The sequence below is a fragment of the Argentina silus genome (assembly GCF_951799395.1).
Source record: "Argentina silus genome assembly, chromosome: 3".
In the NCBI taxonomy this organism is placed as follows: Eukaryota; Metazoa; Chordata; class Actinopteri; order Argentiniformes; family Argentinidae; genus Argentina; species Argentina silus.
Window position 1 is genome coordinate 14,093,078 of NC_139657.1, and position 22,280 is coordinate 14,115,357.

General features: G+C 43.0%; 2 protein-coding genes across 5 annotated transcripts; one reads left to right on the top strand and one right to left on the bottom strand.

The window, feature by feature from the left end:
* The first annotated feature begins 710 nt into the window (after positions 1-710).
* Positions 711-8,733, top strand: LOC310801540 (NAD-dependent protein deacetylase sirtuin-3). Of its 3 annotated transcripts, none has more exons than XM_083665606.1 (8): positions 711-860; positions 6,311-6,539; positions 6,756-6,974; positions 7,136-7,368; positions 7,542-7,642; positions 7,745-7,906; positions 8,049-8,261; positions 8,495-8,733. In XM_083665606.1, the coding sequence occupies exons 2-8, from the start codon at positions 6,319-6,321 to the stop codon at positions 8,729-8,731; spliced, it is 1,386 nt and encodes a 461-aa protein (XP_083521732.1). In that variant the 5' UTR covers positions 711-860; positions 6,311-6,318; the 3' UTR covers positions 8,732-8,733. The 3 variants fall into 3 exon arrangements, with proteins under 3 accessions (XP_083521732.1, XP_083521733.1, XP_083521734.1); XM_083665607.1 differs by lacking the exon at positions 711-860 and adding an exon at positions 2,419-2,534; XM_083665608.1 differs by lacking the exon at positions 711-860 and having other exon boundaries at positions 5,941-6,539.
* A 3,540-nt stretch (positions 8,734-12,273) lies between these two features.
* On the bottom strand, positions 12,274-20,649 carry ric8b (RIC8 guanine nucleotide exchange factor B). 2 transcript variants are annotated; one of them, XM_083665604.1, is made up of 10 exons: positions 20,445-20,649; positions 19,978-20,025; positions 19,147-19,779; positions 17,881-17,975; positions 17,076-17,226; positions 16,764-16,859; positions 16,192-16,336; positions 15,699-15,843; positions 14,593-14,712; positions 12,274-12,413 (listed from the first exon to the last, which is right to left on the bottom strand). In XM_083665604.1, exons 1-10 carry the CDS (start codon positions 20,526-20,528, stop codon positions 12,305-12,307), a joined length of 1,626 nt encoding a protein of 541 aa, XP_083521730.1. In that variant the 5' UTR covers positions 20,529-20,649; the 3' UTR covers positions 12,274-12,304. The 2 variants fall into 2 exon arrangements, with proteins under 2 accessions (XP_083521730.1, XP_083521729.1); XM_083665603.1 differs by having other exon boundaries at positions 16,764-16,862.
* Between the last annotated feature and the right edge of the window lie 1,631 nt (positions 20,650-22,280).

Below are 22,280 nucleotides of genomic sequence, written 5' to 3' on the forward strand. Positions count from 1 at the left end.
CAAATATTATATGGTGATGATTGTATATATATTTTGTAAGACAATTAGCATATTATGTTTGAGGTTCCTTGATACTTATTTACTATTTAAACGCTAAATGAAGTTTAACTTGGGCACTTTTATTTTGAAGAAATCCTAATTTACATGCCTTTCTATTCACCGGATGTAGGTGGGCGGAGATCCACTATTAGCGTTCACGGAACACATATGTACGGCCCTGCCCATCCCATCCCATGATCTGGCATGCGAGACTAGTCAATGCACATCATCATTCAACCTGTTCGAGAAGGGGAACATACTAGGCTATATAAAAGTAATAAATTCATATGAGCAAGTTCAGGTTCATTAGGTCATTTCATATGCTATCACATTTTCTCGGTCTCTTGAGATGTTTGAAGTCTCATGAGAAGTGGATGGTTTAATTCTATATAATATTTTTTTTTTTTACCAGTTTTCGTACAGGTTGAATGATTGTGTGCATTGTCCTGCTTTCCAGATCACTGGCTTCTATCTTTGACTGTACATCGCCTGTGCAAAAAGAGACATTGCATGCCATTGACCAATGTCCCGTTGCCGTACAAAGGAATTTTCCCGCACTGAAGCTGGAAGTGACGTACTTCCTTCTCCACAACACTGCGTGCGACAGATGCTTGAGACCTGAGAAACACAGAAAATCTAAACATATGCCATTCAAATAGCTAAACGACGGTCCGGCCGAGAAGAAGTTGTGATGTTGCATGCGTCACAATCAAATTGGTTAATGTAGAACACCTAATTAGTGGCATAACAACATTGCTGTCACCCCCTCGCAGCCTATCCCCAGCAGCTTTCAAAAGTTCCGCCTTCAGGAAAGACCTCAGGTAATTTGACATGTCATCAGTTTGAGTTTTGCTAAAATCTGGTAACTTGTACATTTTAGTATTTTACTGGTCTAATCTCGCATGTGTAGTCTAGGACTGTGTAGTTGGTTGGATACAAGTCATGTACAGTTCTGAATGATCTGATACAAAGTGTTACAACACAACATAAGCTTAGAATTTGTATTTATTTTATTTTTTTTCAGCTATGCACCTGTCAAATTTTGAGTAAAATGCATGTTTGGTGCGCGGATCAAATTAAATCATGTGCTAGATAGTTCAAGGGTTATAATGAAAACCCATTCAACCCATCTCTTCAGGCTACATCTTAACAGTCCCTCCTAAAGACCTCATCACCCTCACTACCCCCCTGTACTAACCCTAACCCTAGAGACCTCTTCACCCCCATTACCTCCCTGTACAAGTTTTTCTCCTGTTAAAAAAAAGAAAAAGAAAATCTTCTTCTAGCATTGTGACTACCAATGGCCCTTGGTCTGAGCATTGATTAATTTATCTTATGATGACTGATGGATAGATGATTCACTTACTTAAACAAATGTATTTGCTGGAGGTCACTTTCGATAAAGGCGTCTGCTAAATGCCATAAATGTAAAAATGTAAATAATGGTTAGGATCAAAGGATCTCTAGGAGGATTGACATATAGAAATTGAACAACCATGATTGTTGTAATAAAGAAGAGGATTTAATATGGAATAGGGCTTTCCATTTTCTGACAATTGGAAACACATGAATAGCTGGGACCTGACTCCTGGGCTCAATATAAAACCAGGACCTGGAGATTATCTGAATGTGTGCTGCAGCTGTGACATATGGGGTTTCAACCCAGGTTGTCTACTCTGCATGTTACCAGACTGTGTTAGCCTGTTGAGATAAACCTTAGACATCAGCTCGGTCATAATCTTAGAGACATTAGACTAATGCGAGTATTATGGGTTTTCGAAGAGGAGAGCTTGCAAGTAAGAATTACAATGTTTTTGTCATACTCCCCTGTATTCCAGACAGTATGATAATAAAACAGTGAAACTTGAAGGTATCAAGCAAGGTTAGGCTACTCATCATATGAGCGTGGTTCACCAAACCAACTGTGTTACACCTCACCCCTTTTGATCTCCTTCCCCTTGCAGAGAGACCCCGAGTCACGGCACCAATATGACCATCTAGCCCAGAACCTGGTTTGCTCTCCATTGAAGTTCTTCAGAGTTCATACAGGGTTATCATGATTATCATTGAAGTCTTTGTTCAAAAAACAAGAAAACGCAAACCTGGCGTGTGAAACCTCACAAAAAGAAAAAAAGCAGAACACTCTTGCTCCAATGCAATTCATTTATTCAACCAACGCTTTGTCAGCAAGCTGCCTTCTTCAGAATTTCAACATTGAAGTCTCTTCATCATGTTCATGTCCTTTATCTTTCAGACAAAAGTTCATGCCCCAACCCAATGTTGTCTTTTCTCCTGTAATATCCTCTGAAAGCAACAGATGTCAGTGTAGCCATATTGTCAGTGAAGCCTGCAGTTGGTCTCATTGATGTATGTCTATGGTTGCTTTTCATTTTGTTTTGATAAAGGAGGGACAAAGTATTGCAGGCATTGATGTTAGTCCTGGAAGATGAGTGAATTTACCCAAAGAGAGTAGAGGGCCAGAGGGACATCAACAGGTGACTGAACTAAAGTGAATCTCTGAAATTTCATGGCTTGATTGCAAATATTTTTTATTTTGGTGAACTTAATATTTAGGCTTGTTTATTGTTGTTGTTAAGTGGCTTTACTTTTACGGTGCTTTTCTTTTCTTTAACAACAGAGAAGAAGAAAATTGATGTTTTTTATTCAGGCTGATGGTACTTCGTTAGAAAAGTAATTGGACGAGAGTCATTAGTTGCAGTCATTTGTGTTGACTTGGAAATCACACTACTAGGCAACAAGACTCTACCACCCACCCTTCCCTCTCTTTGAACAAACAATACACCTTACACAAATTAGTTGCTTTGTGTAAATTGAGGATCCAACAAAGATGAAACACTAAGTGATATGTCATTAGCGGACGGGAGGGGAAAGTGAACAAACCTTTTGCCTCTCCAAAAGTGTTGAAGTGGTCTCCATGGTGACCACCCAGCCAATTCCGCTCCATGCATAGGGTGGCAGTAGAGATCAAAGACACACTTTTCTGTAAGTCCCAGATAGAGGCCAGGGGAAGAACCGTTTGGCAGCAAACAGAGGGTTAAATGGGGCTATTTTCATCCCTTTTACAGCCTTTTCTAGCCTTTTCTTTTTACGTCTGATTGTGGCTGTGGTGTATTAGCAGGCTGAGTGAGTAGCTGTTAAAACACACCAGGACTCTGCTGCTCTCTAAGCAACTGTAGACTGTTAAAGACACATCACAGTGCCCATAGTAAACCCTCTTGTTCAGCTTCTACTTTGGCGTTGATCCATGGGACACATCTTTTTTCTTCTTCTCCAAATAATGTCAACTTTCTGACTAGAATGTCTTGCTGTGCTGCGGGGCAGATGCTTGGAGGAGCTGTGTGGTTGGTGGCTGGTGGGATTCTGGCTATAGGAGATGTTTTGGTCTCTCCCTCTGAGTTGTAAAAGGATTAGAGCTAGGTTTTTTGGGGGGTGAGGGTGAGCACTGAGGCGGCGCCCAGCGTTGTGGGACAGCTCTAATTAGATTACTGTAACCCCCATATGAGGGGCCTCACCCCTGGTGGTCTGGGCGCTGAGGCAGGGCACTGGGGACCGGATTGGGCTGAGCTTTATACTGGGGAGAGGTGGGAGAGCAGCCCCTCTGAAAGGCCAGCCAAGGGGAGGGCTCTCAAATCCTCTCTAAATCTTTTGTCATTTATACAGGGATTTATTCGTCATTAAAGAACAATCATAGGATCAGAGCAAGCAACAAGTAGCATAATTACATATAAGAAGAGTTTTGTTAATAAGAAAGAAACCCTTGCCATTGTAGCCAAGCCCATTTCATAGCATCAAAGCATCCATACCTTTTAAAAACGTTGTAGCGTATGTGCTTTTGTGTGTATGGGACTTGTATGAACATTCATATTCAGAGGTGTTATGGATGGTTAGATCCCATGATTACAGTGAATTGGACTTGACCAGCTGCACTTGTGCTGCCAGTCAGACCCTTGCTAAACTAATTATAGTCAATTAGTCAACAGGGTGACCGAAGATTCGCCCTCCTTGCTCAGTGTATTCCTCTAGCACTGCTCCTGTCAGGCTGCTCATTCCATTACTGACAGCCCGTTGCTACCCTCCTCACCATGGTTTCCTCAAACCCCGGCGACCATGTTGGTTTTTGCCCTCCCCTTTGGAGTTAAGCCTCCATGTTCAAGCTAGTTAAGTCTCTCTTTAGCAGAAGACAACTTTCCCCCCTCTCCGTCACAATAGAGGTTGGTGTAGGGCTGACCTTTCGAGCATGTATCAGTTGGACTTACCCTTCATCTCCCACCTTAGCTTTGTTTTTCTGCTCTGCTGTTGCCTTTATCACAAAGTTATTTCAAAGTAGGCTCAATGGTATTATCTTCAGTGCTGATAATTTTTTGAGATTCATACTGTAGACCTCAGTTTAAGTTGTAAGCAAAACCAACCTCACACTGTCACAATATTGCCACATTTAAGTAATGATTGATCCTGGTCCTCCTCTAAAGCAATATTGTGCAATTTTCAGATCAGCTATCGGGCACTGTGTCATGAATGTGTTGAGGTGAGTTATGTTTGTAATTAACCTAGATCTCTGTTCATCAGGCTATGCGTGGGACACTCCAAGGAACCACACTGTGTAATTTATTGTCTCAAGTATGTCACCCAAATTACTTTTTGGTATGCCCTGCCCTTCTTTCGCACGGGGTAATGTAGCCTCAGCGAAAATGCACAAAATCTTCAAACAACATCCAAAATACTCTCTTGCTGCCGTCTTTGCTTGCTGCTATTCTCTCAGATCGGGATGACTGTTTCAAACCGTACTCTCTGATGTCTCTTTGAAGGCATGATCATGTCAGGGGATTGGACCCTGAGTCTACTACCCTTCACCATCTGTGCCAGCTAGACCTTAATAACCATTCCAGTGATTTATTGCCTGTACTCAGCAGTGTCTTTCTGGGGGTACCAGAGACAAAGGCATGACCTCCCCACCCCCTGCAGTTTTTAATAGTACTGCAGGAACATGCATGAAAGCATTGTCGGTGTGGAGGCTTCAGCCTTTCAGGAGGACTAGATGTGGTTAAAAACATGAAATGCCTTGGATAAAAGTGATTCCTGTCAGATATATTTGCAGTGATCCCTGCCTTCTTTCTGAGTAGGCTATTTCTTCTTCTTCTAGAACATTCGATGCAGTAGCAAGAGGCTTGTAGGGGAGTCACCCCTCATCTTCCCCAGTCCTCGGTAGCCTAAATGTTTTTATTGCCTTGTTGTGTATTGCTGCACTGACATCTGAAATGCTTTCATTGAGGCCCCCAATCTCACCTCCTGAGGGCGATAAGGTGCTCTAGTGAAAAGGAGGCCTTATCTCCTTCCTACGCTCCGGTGCTGGCCTTGTTTTATGGGTTGTAGCTCTTTTGTCTCCTCGCTCTCTCTCCCTTCCTGATCACTCTCACTCATTCCTCATGGAAGTTGTTTGAAGGCCAAGAGAAGCTTTGGAGGCCCCCCTCCCCATTCCTCTCTCTCCTCCTCCTCCGTTCCCTCTTTATTGAATCCCGCCTCCATATCATTTATCTCTGCACCCCCTCTCCCTTTCTCCTCAGTTTGAGGGGGCCTTAAAGGGGCATCCTCTTTTCTCTCCCAGCTGGGTTTGTTGACACACAGTCAATCTAGGGTTCTCTTTCACCCCTGCCACCCCTCTTTTTAACTTGCACCCCTACCCCTCCTCTCCTCTTTCCCTGAACAGTAAAGCTGCCACAGCTGTGGACTGTATTAGCATAGCTGCTGAAGAAGTGGAGGGGGGGGGGTGCGCTAAATATATTACAGCCATTACCTTTTGTTAAGGAGGTGACAGTTTTAAAACATTTCAGCTTTTCACTGGGCAAAGGGAATGAACACAAAAGACTGCCACTATGATTTTATTGTAACTGCTTTTTAAATATCGGTCAGAAAGCTAGTGGGAGAAGGAGGGGGAGAGTTCAGAGCTTGAAAAGCTGTGTGAAACCTGTGAATAAGTAGTTAGCCTAGTTGTAGAAAAACAAGAGATGAATGTATGAACAAGTAAAAGTTTCCAGACAATTACCAAGTGCTACTTTCTTTAACCAGATTTAAAATGGGAAATTTCACAGATAATACAATAATTGTTTTACATAGCAGGACAACCCCATAGTATAATTATCAATCTTTACATTGTCAACAAGTGACCATTAAACAGAAATATACTATTGAAATGTAGCTTCTGACTGATATTTTGATATTGCATTCATTAGTACTGTAACTATTCCATCGACAGGTGGAGGTATGAGTAAGTCCAGGTCCAGTTGGGATAAGAGGCCCTCCCAGCCTGCTCTCACCCGGGTTACCCGCAGCTCCACCACTCAGGCCAGGCACACAGATCCAGTCCGGCCCCAGGACTCTGGGCCTGGTCCACAAGGAAACCAGCGGGGGAAGCAGACAGATTCAGCTCTGGCCCAGGACCTCAGCCTGATGAGTGTGAGTGGACAGAATGCTTCACTAGCAAGGTAATCTCATAAACAATATTTTTATGGGGGTCAGTGATTACGGTTATTACAGGTTGTTTGATAATGACGTTAGGGAATGTTAGAAATGTCTCATGGTTTCTCTTTCACAGTAACACTAAAGCTAAGACCTTCAAAATATTAAGAAATATACAAAAGATCTGATACTGGAGGCTCAAGTATGACTGTCAAGGTACATTACTTTGGGTTCTGTTACAGGAAAGGGAGAACCTCCAGAACCAGCGGTGGCTCCACACAGGGGGGACAGTCCTCTGGGTCTAAGCCCACACAGAGCTCTCCCTCTGGGCTGCCAGTGAAGCCATCTCCCCGGGGTGGTCTGGCCTCCGTATCCCGGCTGGTGAAGCTGGGCCGGTGCAGGAATGTGGTGGTGGTGGCTGGGGCAGGGATCAGCACAGCCAGTGGGATCCCAGACTTCAGGTGGGTTTACTATGCCCTCTGTCTGGGTTCTAGTGCCCCCTGTCTCCTTTTTAATCAGCTTTATTGTAAATTTTTCCTCAGTTTCTCTCACTTAAACATTGTTCTTAACACTGTTTTTTCTTCTATTTTCTCAAATATTTGAAATGTTCTCCCTCCACCAGAACCCCAGGAACAGGGCTGTACGCAAACCTGAAGAAGTACAACATCCCGTACCCGGAGGCCATTTTCAACATTGACTACTTCTCAAACGACCCGCGTCCTTTCTTCTCCCTAGCCAAGGAGCTGTACCCTGGAAGCCATCGGCCTAACTACATCCACTACTTCATCCACATGCTGCACCAAAAGGGCCTGCTGCTCCGCATGTACACACAGAACATCGATGGCCTGGAGAAAAGTGAGTGGGGAAATAGATATTAAGTCATTTGTTGTCCAAGTTAATCTGGAATGTCACCCTATGACCATCTAATGTACAGTATAACTGACATGAAAAGAGTTACTGTATGGAGTTCTAACAATCCATTTAGGTGTCATTGTCAGGAGTAATGTGTCCCTTTTCTCTCTCCACAGTGTGTGGCATCCCGGATGAGAAGCTTGTGGAGGCTCATGGGAGTTTTGCCACTGCTTCCTGTCACCTGTGTTACACTCCGTTCCCTGCTCAGGAGGCCATGGTAACCTACCAAGTCAGATCTGCTCAATATCATCAGTGGAAGTAAAGTCTTCATTCTCTTTATGATGACTAGCTTTTTATTTTCTTTCTCCTGTTTTTTTAGAGCGCTATTATGAGTGACAACGTCCCCATTTGTACGATATGTCAAGGGACGGTCAAACCTGACATTGTGTTCTTTGGAGAGGACCTACCTGAGAAGTACTTCCAGAATTCCAAAGACTTCCCTAAAGCTGACTTACTCATCATCATGGGCACGTCTTTACAGGTGAACCCAGTTCCATGATGAACATCATTTAATGGAGAATTTAGATTGACACACTAACGGATAGCATGAGTAACATTCAATTAAACCCTTCTATCAATTCTATATGCAGACAGTTCATCATGTCTGATATAATCTCCACCAGATCGAACCCTTTGCCAGCCTGGTGAACACGGTGAGGTCCAGTGTGCCACGGCTGCTCCTGAACAGGGACGCAGTGGGTCCCTTTGAAAGAGTTCCCCTGCGGAGGGGAGACTACATGGAGCTGGGTGACCTGGTGGACACAGTCAGGAGGTTTGCTGAAATCCTTGGCTGGCACTCTGATATCGAACACCTGATGACGAGCCAGGAAAATGGGGTATGTGCAGTCCTAATGTTAAACGTACAGTATAGTACACAGTCAAAAGGCCATTGTAATTTATACTGTAATAGCCTCATTTTAAAATGTGTTGTGTTGCTGTTACTGAGGGTATCTAGTCTTTTTATTTTTGTTATTTAAAAAAAAAAGATTTTTTTTTTTTTCCCTCTACCGACGTATCACAAACATGATGTTTTGGAAACATGGCTGACTGGGTGTGTCTATCTCTGTAGACAATTACTACAATGGTGAGCAGTGTTCCATCAGGGAGTGGTGGGAAGCCCACCCAGACCAAAGCCAAGGGCTTGGGGAGAAGAGGGGCCTCGGAGCCACGGGGAAGGCTGCCCCCCAAGTCCAGGCCAGGGGCCCTGGGGCCAGCCAGCAGCATCAGCAGCAGCAACAGCAGCAGTGAGGAGAGCGACTCAGAGACAGACAGCAAGAGCACAGTGTCATCCAGCCCAAGCTACTGAGACTAGTAATACACTCTGGGTAGCTACTGGGTCTTAGAAATATACTCACTCCTCTGGTTCAGGAGATACTGGAAAACTTTGTGACAATGTCTGCTGTTGTTTGATCATACTGCATACAGCCAGTCTTTATCATCTGACTATCTTCGTGTGTGTGTGTGTGTGTGTGTGTGTGTGTGTGTGTGTGTGTGTGTGTGTGTGTGTACATTTCAAATCAATGCAAATTGGAAGCACTTACTTTTTTTTTACATCAATGTTAACTAACACTGGACACCTAAATGTGGGGTTTAGGGAGTGTATGTATATATAGTATATATGTATGTGTATATAGAATGAATGAGTGAGCAGGGGGGGTAAATGGGTGTTGGGGGTAGAGCAGAAACCTGGGCGCTGGCCCAGCTCTGAGAGGACAGTGGTGAATTAGCATTGGAAGCGTGACCTCCCGAGTGTGCAGTGCCCCGCTGTGTGTGTTTTCACAGGCACTGTGGCGACCGAGTGGGGGGCTCCTTCCAAAACTCTAATAAATGTCTCTGCTCTGCAACAAGGGGCCCAAATATCTGTGCGTGTCTGGGAAAGTTACTTAATGCAGAGTTTTCTTAGAGAGACAGGGCCATACTTGCACAGACTCAATATACAATTTTCTCTGGAGCTCACTCATACACACATCTATGCATCCGTTTCTTTTGTTTATTCATCTGGTTGAAAGATTCAGTTCAGTTTATAGTTAAACGTTTACATTCTCAACTTGTTTTTTTTCGACAGCATATACAGTAATAGTTGTTCTAAAATCAAGATGTTAGTGCTTTCAACTCTTAGGTTTGTGCTTTGAACTGTATACTTGCATTTCCTAAGTATTTTAAATACCAGTGTGGCACTGTATTGTTATATTGTACAAAAACATATTTAATAATAAAAATCATCAGAAAGTCTTTATCTTGTCATCGTAATGTTATTTTGGTTGACAAATGCACTAAACCTCATCTTATCACAGTTTCTTACTGTGATTGGTACAAATGAAGATGTTACTGACATGAAAAAGAGCACACCACACAGTTCAAAATGCCCTGGCCATTTATGCAACTCCAGCTCAAATAATTGATGACAAAAGGACTGTTCTGATTTTGATAATTTGCGAATTTTAATAATTTGCGAAATAGAAGCCTACAACATACATATCAAAAACAATTGTTTCTTTTTTGTTTACAGTGTGGTTACAATTTAAGTCAGAAAACAATGTACAAAAATAAGACAAAGATAATAATTCCCCTTGATTTACATTTTTCCATCCAAACGGGGAAAAAATTGACCAACATGCAGTCAGTGTTTGTGTACTCCATATAACTGTTTGTGCAAAAGACAACTGATAGGGAGAATTTACACAGAACTTTACACAGTTTTCCAATTGTATCATTTTACTCTATTATTTCTGGTATAGCTAGGGTGTGTGTGGGCAATAGTGGTCATCTACAGTACAAAAGTAAACACATTTTTTACAGCAAAACCAAAAACATTTACCAGGTTTCTCTGTTCTTATTAACCTCTGTTCTGTGAATGGAGTGGCCTGGGATAATCCTGGCAAAAAAATTATGTAAATAAATAAATGCTTTATTTCCTCAAAGGAATAATGTGTCTTTTACAAGTCATGACTGTCAGTTATAGAACATCACAGGACATTCTAGGGACTCCCATGGTGCTCTTCATTAGCCACACAACCATATTTCAACCATGCAATTGTCTTTGATCGGAGAGTTAGTCAACAATGTCAAACTTAAAGTTTTTCTCGACTGCTTACACCATTTGTATGAAACTGCAGTTCACATGCCCACAGCAATACCATACATGAGCACAACAGTAACATTTTCAGCAAAACAGTTAGTCATTTCTCATTGCGTTCACACAATTAGCACAACTCTCTACATAAGACACAAAAATCAATTGAATAAGTGCTCAGTGAACTATTTCCTTAACAATCAGTCTGTAATCACAAATGAAATAGGTCATCAGTAACATATTACTGTAGAACACATCAAGGTAACATGTGGCCTGACAGACAGGAAATAATAAATTACTGTAAATGTTTTTGTTGGCACCTTTTGTGTTCTACAATAATGTCATTTTTGTTGTTGTAACTATCTGCTTGATTTAGATTTTTATTGTGAGGAATCATATTCTCTGTAAAAGGCGCAGTACTACCATAAAATATATAGTAGAGAGTTCTTCTGCTGAGTGAAATTCTTACTGTTTTTCACCTTTGTTTTCAAATAAATGTTGTCCAACCTGCAATGCATATTGATGGTAATAGTTACTATTAAGTGTGTCATGATGAAATGAATGGTGGATTGAACTTTTCATTAGATGACAAAGGATACTGTTTGCACTGATTTGCTTTTGTGACATGCATTCTAAGTTGAGCGTTATAGTACATTTTGCAAAATAAACTAGGTGTTTTGGGGCAAACGTTAACTGTTTAGGGGAACGTGTTAACTGTTTTGAAAAGCTGAATACTGTTTCAAGAAATGTGCTCAAGCAATCGAGAAAAACTGTAACAACCTGTACAGAAGGCCTATGCATCTATTCAGATTTGCAGCAATATACAATATTCAAAGAAATTTCACTTAGTATCTATACCAGTAAATTACATGTATATAAAATCAATTGTGTCTTCAAAATAGAAAAATCATACAGATTTTGAGCAATCATTTAACACCATGCAAAATTGGCTAATGAAAGTTACATTTACAAAACAGTCATTTTAATACACATTTCTCAATGTCAAGAGTCCACAATGGGTAAGGCAGAAACCATCCAAATACTTCTCACCCACCATATGAATATGATGCAAGGTCCTTTAACTTTCAATCCTCCTTGGTCTTCAATGTGCTTGCATGAGAATGCAAATGATGCACTTGGAATTCAAATTAAAATAAATTTGTCCACTGATAGTTTTTGAGCCAAATCTGAATTTCTTTGCATGTTCTAATTGTTGCCTAACTAAATGTGTATCATTATTTTAGTCCATTGTATACAGGAACTCTGATTAAATCCATTGAGTAGCTTTATTTGATACTGCTCATAGTGCTCCATGTTACTTTATTTTCAACTTTGTTTCTCTGTGTTGACATGTGCACTTATATGAATATAAATAGTAGACACACGCTACATAATAAACTAATACAAAATAAACAAAATTATCTGTAAGGAATGATTTCTTATCTAAACTAAATTAAACTTTGGTCAAACCCCTGCAACCATGCTTTCAGTGATTAATTACATCTATACAGTACAATTTGATTAGCTACCTTCCATTCAAATTTGAGAGGCGGGAGAAAATGGAACATCAAATGAAAAAATATGTTGAATTGGTAACAATGTCTGCCTCCTATGTAATGGTGTCATCAGAGCATGTGCTCGACTTTAACCTGTCCTCTACTATGTCAAGTCAGGCTTAGCTTGAGAGAATGGCCTATGGGGAAGGGCGGTTCCCCGACAGTCTCTGACAGGGGAAGACAGGGCATGAGGAGCTCGTTGGGGGGGGTAGGGGGGGGCCTGGGCATGGTGGTGCGGGTTTGAGTGGCACTAGTCTGAGTCTGAGCTGCAGCTGTCGGTGGTGGGCTGCCTCAGGGCCTCCTCTAGGGGAGCTAGCGTGCCGTCCCTCCTCACCCCCATGGGCCTGATCAGCTGCTGCCTGTGGAGAGAAACACAAAACTTTACTACTACTGGAAAACAGATTTTGTCGATATGCTAGGTCAGCAGGGTCCATTTGGTGGGTAATGTACAGCATGGCAAGTCAGTCTTGACTAAAGCTTAAGCTATCAGTGTAAAGGAAACAATTGACCCTGATACAGAGGCAAACTGGAAGCTGGTGCATTCCTAAAATAGAAGCCAAATTAGTTTCAAGCTTTGATTCAATTATATCCCTACAGGTTTGACGCATTGGTAGACCAAAACCCTCCATGTCTGCTATTCTGCTCCCTGTAAACGAAGGAAACCCGTTGTTGTGTGGTACATCTTTCTTTTCTCTAACATCCGGCGCTCAAGGACCCTTGGATGACACGCCTCCCCCCTTCCACACACCCCTGTTTTGTCATCCTCCCCTGGTCCTTCCCCCTCTAAGGCAGTTTAATTACAGGATCAGTGCTCAGTCTAATCTCCTCAAAGACATGGCTGCCCCTTCATCCTAATCCAATTATATCTGCACTGTGGTGTCACCAGTTCCCCCTAAGATGATTTATCAGAGAATTATCCAATCAAAGACTTTAAAAAGGGCTCATCTGCATTCATTTGTAGGATTCAAACTCAAATGAACATGGAATTCCTGGTTCCTTAGGACAACTCTGATGAAGAAGTCTCCAGAAGAGTTGAAGATAAGTCGTAGTGTTTTGTTCGGTGAGAAATGAATATGACACAAAGGAAATTTAAAGATCTTATCTGGTCCCCTTTTAGTGAGAGGCAGTGAATAATCTTGCATCTGCTGACACCTACGTGCAATTCGGTGCCACATTCTCTCTCCAGTGCGTCATGAGGTTCTCAATGCTGAACACCAAAACCACAAAGCATTAATAACAGAAGGCAGGTTACAGCTTATGAGGTCAGTAATGACAGATACGTCTCTGAGGTATTATTCAGAAGAAAACACTCACTCAATCAAAGTCCTGCAAAGAACTCTTCCCCTTCAGTATGCCGTTTCCCTCCCACCTGTCCATGGCCCTATGACATCACCAGGGGCCCGGTGTATAATGGCCAGTAACGAGGAGGTGAAAAGAGATAACAAGTCCATAGGAAACAAAAAAAGCCTCACAGCCACCCACCCAATCCCAGACTGTACTCTCTCTATCAATTAGTCCCATGGCCCACCCTATTACCCACTCAGCATAGAGGACACAAACTAGAAGATGTAAGGAGGGGGGAGGGGGGGGGGGTCAGAGCCTGTGCTAATTGGAGGACCAGTTAAGCAGCGAGGGAAGCACATTCTTGCGGGGCCCTGACTGATCTCCTGAGAGCCCTATTGGGGCTGCGCTGGTGACTGCTGCACGGCCCTCTCCCTCACCACCACATCTCTTTCCAGCCCACACACAACAGAATAAGGGGGAAGAAGAGAAAGAGGATCAAGCCCCAGAAAGGAATCTGCCTGTTGTAGGCACACGCGTCTCATTACAACTCAACCTCTTCTATGGCGGTACAATGACAATGTCAGCTTTCTTGTGCTTTCCGACATATAAATCGCCCCCCCACCCAATGTTTTTTTTTTTTTAGAATTGTGCCTATGTCTTAGTTCACTCCCTGTCTGTGGATAAGATTTGGCTCCTCAGATGAATGAGCAGAAAGGTGAAGAAAGGCGGGGCACGTATATGTTATTAAAAAGCTGAATGCAGCACATAAAGGAGGATAAAGGAGCCGAGGCCTGAGACCCCACTGTGTGTGCCAATTAGGCGGTAATTAACGGCATGCTGGTAATGACGGTGCACCGGCGTGCCGGCGGCTCCCATTGACTCCTGCTGAATGCACCGGCACTGTGGAAGGCCAGCCCTAATTGACGCTGGGGCTAACGGCAGGAGATTCTTCCTTTAATGAACTGGTTGGCAGGGAGCGCGCTCAGTGTCGCCCTCGCATAAGCATCATTTCTGACTAGCGTTAGCTTCTGCTCGCTAAAGGAAAGGTCAACATGAATACAGCAGACCTCCAGGTTCAAGGGACAAATAACCAACAGGAATAATACAAACAGGGAGATCTACAGTTGTGTATGAAGAAAGGTTAATCATGTTGCTTAAGGGTTATGATGTGGTACTGTACAATGGCAAACAGTTCATTATTTTTTTGGGTCATTGCATTCATACATTATGGACTCATTGGAGAAATGGGTTTACCTTGACAACTTGTCAAACATGTTGACGAGTTTCTGGGCCTCATACTCCTTTTGCTCCTCAGTCATCTCCTCAATGGGGTTAGGCATAGGCTCCTCAACATGGCCGGTGATGGGGTTTATGCTGACACAGAAATGGCAGCAAGATGAGCCATACAAATAATGTTTTATGGTTACACATCACTGGAACCATCTTTGATAAGGCCCATATAACACTGTAATATCACAGTATATGGTAACAATGGCATAACATATGTCAGTAATGAAAATGTACGTAATGCGTCACATTACAGTAATTTTATACATTCAATCATGACACAAACTTTTTAGACATCAGGCCATTGTGTCTATGGTAGAGTTTAAAAAGGCCTGAACATTCAATGGGCCGTTGAAATGAGGCCCGAGCCCAGCTCGAGCCTGACATCGAAGACATCTTTATGAGGCAGAGCCTGAAAAAAATCCTGAATTCTAGAAAACGGCTGTGCCTTTACCCATTGTGCACAAAGATAAAAATTGCAGTGCTGCGGAGTGAGGAGAGGAGAAAGAGTGGAGAGAGGGCTTGAAAACCCACCTTAGTTACGATCAACTGGATTTACTGCACCTGCCTTTATAGAACACCTTATAGATATCTGAAATGAGCCAATGCCAATAGCGTAGGCAAGGCTTCATGCAGCAGAGTTTGTTATACTTTCAATTTATCTGATACTCTTGGTCAGGTGCAGGCGAAGAGAGCATGACAGACCAGAGGCACATAGTATATATATATATTTTTTTTTTCATAGCCTTTAAAACACCAATTCAAAACCAAACTAAATGCATTATTTCTGCAGAGAATATATATTCTTAGATATATATAGCCTGAACAAAAATAACAACAACAACAACCATTTAATTGAACAGGTGCTACTGCTACTCATCTGTCACTGACTAGAGCAGAGGGAGAGAGAGCAGTCAGAGCTAAAGACAGCTCTGTGGTGGCAAACCGGGGGCCTGGCCGGCCCGAATCAATTCTCCGAAAATCAGGTGCGGCTCGGCTTGAGCCCGTTGAGTCCTGGCTGAAATGTAAAACTCTAGTCTATGGTACTATAGACAAAATTGATGTGGACTCACAAGGGTTTAGCAGATTTGTATTCTTCTGTGTCAGAGTCTTCATCGTCTGAGTACTGCGTCTCCCCTCGCCCTCCTGCCAGCAAGCCTCGAGCCACCAGGAGTCCTGCCGCGTTACCATACCCAGTGTACTTCAACAGGTTGTCCACTGCAAGAAGTCGTCACAAAAGATTCCATTAACTGATGAACGGTTGAGGCACGGTCCCTACATGTACAACAATTACATATCATGATTCATCATGTGCCACTACAGTTCTACATGTATTTGCCGTTTCAACACAAACTAGACAAAAGGTGTGTTGACATTAGTTATTTCCGAATGAAAATGAGGCTAACATAATTTATTTCCAACACTACAACCAATAGATAAGTGTGTGGTACTTTCCGTGCAGTGTACCCTTCCGTCTGGACACATACAGCCTACTCATTTAACCTCCCCTCTCTATCCCTCCCCTCCCCTCCCTCGACCTCTCCCCTTCTCCCTCCCTTCTCTCACCACTCTCTTTGCAGAGGACGAAGAGGAACTCAGCAGCGCTCTGCTTCACACCCATGTCCACGTGGGTCATGAGACGCACCAGCTTGTTTCTGACAGCCGTGCCAATCTCTGGCCTGATCTTCACATCCTTCAGTGGGGGCAATACCTGAGAACACAGAACAATACCTGAGAACACAGAACAATACCTGAGAACACAGAACAATACCTGAGAACATATAGAACAATACCTGAGAACACAGAACAATACCTGAGAACATATAGAACAATACCTGAGAACACACAGAACAATACCTGAGAACACATAGAACAGGAGGAGGGTCTTAGTTACTGGTTAATCAACATCCTCTTTTCTTCTCACATATCATTGTGGGCCGACACTTGTGAGATCTACTCAATGTGTGTATGCTACCATAAACCCTTAATCAATTGTTACAATTTGACTAAACAGTTAGCTGAACGGAATGATGGAGGCATGATCTACTGTACCCATCAATGCTGGATGTCTAGTGGGCTGATGCAGTGCTAAATTGTTTGGCTGTAAGATGACAGAGTACTGAAACACAGTCAAGTACCTGAGTCTTGATGTATCTGCGGATTTCCCTGTGGTACCTGGAGCCCTCGGTCAGCAGGCTGAGCACCGGGGTCAGCCCCTCTTTGTAGTTGGCACCCTGCTTGGAATGAGACACACATGAGGCGCGTGATGGTCCTACAGTTGTTTGTGCTGATAGGACACCCACCATTTCTGAAACATTTCATTGGCTTAGTGTAGATAACCATGGCTGATGGGAGGTGGACCAGATTCTGAATCTTCTGCCGTATTGCAGCCTAACAGTGACCTAAACATGACACTAACTCATCTTCAGGCCACTGAAGGTGACCCTTACCTTGTCTATCCTTTTCTCCATGAAGTCCAGCAGCACCTGTACAACGTCCATGTTCTTGCCGCTGTACTCCTCCTGGCCTCCCTGGACAGGCAGGTCAATCAGCACATCCAGGCAGGCTACTGGCAGGTTACTCAGCAGGTTTACAGCATGGCTGGAGGAGGTCAACGATCATTAGGAAATCATTATCAAATGACATGATTCTAATATACACTTCAATAGAGGACTGCACTAAACAGACCGATCAATGGATGACCAATGAGAAGGGAAAATACTACTGTTTGATCAAATCGTATGATTGCAACTTCATTGATTATTCTTTGGGACAGTTTAACTTGTGTCAAAAATGCTGGGCATTCCAATAGAGATTCCGTTCCAATAGAGTATGGCAAAGTCTGCTCTAGACATTGGCCAAAACCGCCGTGACCAGAGGGACACAACAACAGACTCCATAGGGCCATGGGGTGTATCATCAATCACTTTTACATGACACCCCGTCAGTCTCTTTCTCTCGCCAAACATTCTTTACATTCTTGCATCAGAACCATTCTTTGTCCTCTATTCCCATCACTGAAAAGCATCAAAAGACAAAATGCCATACAAGACTAATGAGAACAAACATCAATCTATAACAAACATTTTCTTATCAGATGGGACCCTGTTACTGTTTACTATAATTGTTCATCATTAATTGATGATGATTAATTAATTAATTGACACACACCACAGTGTCAAAAAGGTGTTATGGAAGGGATGCATTCAGCTTAGCCCCACTAAGTGAAAAGCAGTGAGGAGAAGGGTATCCAACCTGTGTGCTTCCTCTGTTTTGTCCTCTGTCTGAGTCTTTAGCATCAAAAGATGGCGCATGATGGCAGTAATGAGGCGGAGCTGGTGGTCACCATCCTATCAAATGAAGGATGTACAACAGCATGATCCTCAAGGAAGTATCTTATTGGTTAAAACAAACAGAGGGGGGGGGACTAGCCAGGCTGTGGGAAAAGCAGGCAAGCTGGCAAACTGAAGGCAATAAATGAAAGTCAATGATAAGTATATTTGCAAACACAGTGTAAGTAAGCAGAGAAAGAGAGACAGAGACAGAGAGAGAGAGAGAGAGAGAGAGAGAGAGAGTAGTAAGAGATCTGGTGAGCGAAGGTGAAACAGTAACTATGGTGATTGAGGAAAATTTTGAGGAATTTGGGATTTTGAAAACCTGGCGAGTGGGATCACACATAACAGCCTCACTGTGACTCACTGGACACAGGCTTTCCAGGAAAATGAGCATGAAGCAAACACAGGGCTTTTCTGGGAAGGGGGTGGGGCCCTGATCATGGGGATAAAGCAATCCCTCATAATACATTGGGAAAAATGTTTCAAACAAGGTGCTTTTAGGCACAATACAGACCAACAGTAGCTACGCATGACTCTAGCCAGCCTTAACAAGTCAAGATTTCTAAATACAATATCAAATAAACTGTAATCAATTGTATCATATGAAGCTGGTGCTACATACACTGATGAGGTCAGATGCTTTCTCAACAGGGGTGTTCATGCTGTGATGGTGTGACACTATGGGCTGAGTGAGCACTGAGGGGGGTGAGCAACATAAGATCATTTCACTAACACCCCTGGCTAATCAAAGAAAGCTGTGAAGGTGCCAAAGGGGCTTTAGCAAGGTCAGATAACTGATAAACCTCTTATTGCTGGACAGGCTTAGGCCTTGCGATTTAAGGGGGAGGCTGTCCGTTACAAAGAGCTAACCTAAACCAAGATTCAAAAGAGTAGTGCCTTGTTGTTATATTTTATTTGAATGATTGGCCTACAATACACAACCAAAACATTTTTTATTTTGAAACCATGAAATCATGTTAAAAAAGGATGTCATGCATGTCATCATTGTGTCATCATTATTTCATGCATCACAGTACTTTTCCATCTGTATCCACAAGGGAATATAGGCTACAAAGAGTTTATGATAATACACATGTAACTATACACACATTCATGGTACTCTTGCAGGCAATGTTTAACATGCTGTGTAGCATTTTCACAAATGACTGTTAACAATGCAACTCACCTCGTCACTGTTGTCAGACAGCGTGAGGTTGAACAGGGCTTTCAGGGCCTCCATGGCGCGCTCGTTGTCCTCTGCAGGGACAGGCAGAGCCTGGGGGTCTGGAGGGGCCGCCTCGTACGGGCCCACCCAGTGCACATCCAGGGTGTGCTCCAGCACCTCTGTGAGGAGTCTCACAGCATGCAGTTCCCTCCGGAGGCCCCCTCTGACATCGGGCCGCAGAGCAGAGAGCAGGAAGAGCAGGCGCAGGGAGAACAGGCCCACCTCGTGGCGTCCAGCGCCAGCAGCATGCAGGCGGGTACACAGACCCCGGGCCAGCTGCACGTCTGCCCCCACCTGCTGCGCCGCCACGCTGTTGAACACCACGTTGCATAAGCACTTCAAGGCCTCCACCACCACCCGCTCCTCCTCCTCTGTCTGGGCCTCCTCCTGTTGGACGCACCTACTGCCGTCACCCTCCTCCTCGCCCCCGTGCAGCCGGGCCAGCCCAGCCAGGACCAGCATGCCCTCCCGTGTGGCCACAGGACCTAGGACACGCTTGTCCCTGGACAGGATGCGTAGGGTCTCCAGGCAGATGCTCTGGCAGCGAGGCTGCACCTGCCTCCCAAGCACTGTCAGCAAACCCTGACACAGCCTCTATATGAGGAGAGGAGGAGGAGTAAGGGCTCAGATGTCAGAGATAGAGTAGAGCTGGTACTAGGGCTCTAACTGGCACATCATGATCATGATCTTACATCGGTCCTACAGAGAGCTGTTAGGACAAACTAAATGACTTTAAGAAGATGAAACTGATGTTCATATCAATAATAGAGCCATAGTGCAGGTTATACTTACAATTCGCAGGTGCTCTTCTTTTTGGTCAAAGGTGAATGTGCGACTATTCTGTAAAAGAGAATGAATGAGAGATTCATCATAGGTGTCCTCCTTATATTGCCTGCTAGGTTACTAACACTGTTACTAACAGTACGACACAGCTACATGAGCACAGTAAATGTCGCTAATTTCGTTAATAGAAATAGTAAGATGTTTGGCCTCTGCAATAGCTAGCAAAATAGTCAGCTGTCTAGCTAGCAAAAGGCCGGGGCTAGCTGTCACAATTATGTAAATCACTTCCTGCAACAGTGAGCTTTAAACTCATTGATGCATGTTCTCTTTAGAAAGCAGAATCTATCGATTTAAAACATAGTAGCATGATTCCTGCCAGAATGCTTTGCAAACGTTTTCGATAACTAGCTAGCTAGCTAGCTCCCTAGGTTAGCTAATGTTTTGCTTGACGTCAAACCGAGGAGAATCCCACCTACCTCTCGGTTGTACTGGTGCAAAAGCTTTTCGATATCCTCTTCATTGTCAGTCTCGAGCTGCGACAAAATATCATTCAAATCCATTGTTAAAATAGACTTGGATAGCTAATTAGGTTATAAAGTAAGTTTGCGTATGATTCGTCCAATATTGTTCTCTATCGGTATAACATACGACTGAACACCGCTGCTACACCCCTCTGCTTCCTTCTTTTAACTTTCACCCTTAAACGTCACACCAGCGGGTGGGGGCCAATGGGTGTGGGCGTGCAGCCCTTAACAAACGTTGTGTCTTGTTATGGTGTTGTATATAAACTTTGTTAGGTTTTGTAACAAATGGACAAGGGGGGTGAGTGATCACTTGATATGACGTGGATACAGTAACAACACTAGCAAACAGTCAAGACTGTTTAGATGACATTATGACATCTTGTTCAAGATTCAAGATTCAAGATTCTTTATTTGTCACGTGCATACAAGTATACAGTGAAATGCAAAAGTGACAGTGCCACAGAGTGGTGCAACAATACAATAACTTTTAAAATAGAATAAAATAAAATAAAAAAGAAGTACAAAAAAAAATATAAACAGTATGAACAGTATAAACAGTATAAACACTATGAACAGCATAAGCAATATAAACAGCGGATGGATGATTATGTGTGTGCATATGTGTTATGATGTCAGTGAGTGTGTGAGTGACTTGATGGGGGCACTGGTGGGGTCATGTAAACTGGGTTGAATAATGTTGCCATTAAATGTTGCCATTAAACCTTCCTCGCTGACTTGCAGGGAATTGTGCACAGTATTTGTGAATATGAGCCAAATAACCATATAACAACTGGAGCATTTCACCACTTATCCAAAGGCCATTGTTTCTTCCTGTAATCTCACTGTGGGTTAGGATTAGATGATGAATTCTGATGGTCCAGAGTCAGACTGTTCAGCCCCTGAGTCCTGTAGTCTTTCCCCATGTGCTTTTCCCATGTTCATTGCAACCATTGTGCCAAATAGGTCTCCTGCACTCAGGGCCTTGGTTGTGAACTTTTATGGGGTCTGTGGAAATGGGCATGCAGCATAGGAGATCTGTGTTAAAAAACTAAACTTGGAAGGAGGTCAGAGGCCAAAGGTTCTGGAACCGAGGTGTGATGACCCCACCCCAGCAGGAGCTTCTCTCTATAGAAATGTAATTCTTTCCGCAGTGTGGCCCTCTCGCTTCTCGCCCAGCCCCCACTGTGTTCCCACTACTAGCGGTTGATTGGAGAAAAAATCAGCTCAGAGGATTTGAAAAGATTTGGAATCTTTTGTCAACATCAAACTCAAAATGGAGGTTTGAGGGTGGGGGAGTCTGGAATGACGTGCCATGCCAAATATTTAACCAAGAGCTACTATGTGGTGATACTTTAAGCAATACAAACCTCAGTCAATTACGGTGCACATGTCACTGCACTCTAATACTGAATGCTCTTCTGAACAGATGTCCAATAATACAAAGGTTTGATATATATACATATATATATATATATATATATATATATATATATATATATATATATATATATATATATATATATCCAATAGCCAAGAACCAAAGGGACTATGACAAATAGAGGCATGTTAATGATGTAAATGAGGAAAAGAGAAATAATAACAAGATCCACATTTTCATTTGGGTTTTAAAAATTATTTATGTGGCAACAAATAATTCCACATACATATCAGTTTAAACTGTAACAGTTGTCACCACAGAAGTTGTCCAGTGCTTTTATTTACAGAAGAAAGTGGCTAGAGTTCATGTACTGTATGTTACACTTTGATATTCTTTCCTTTTTATTCCTA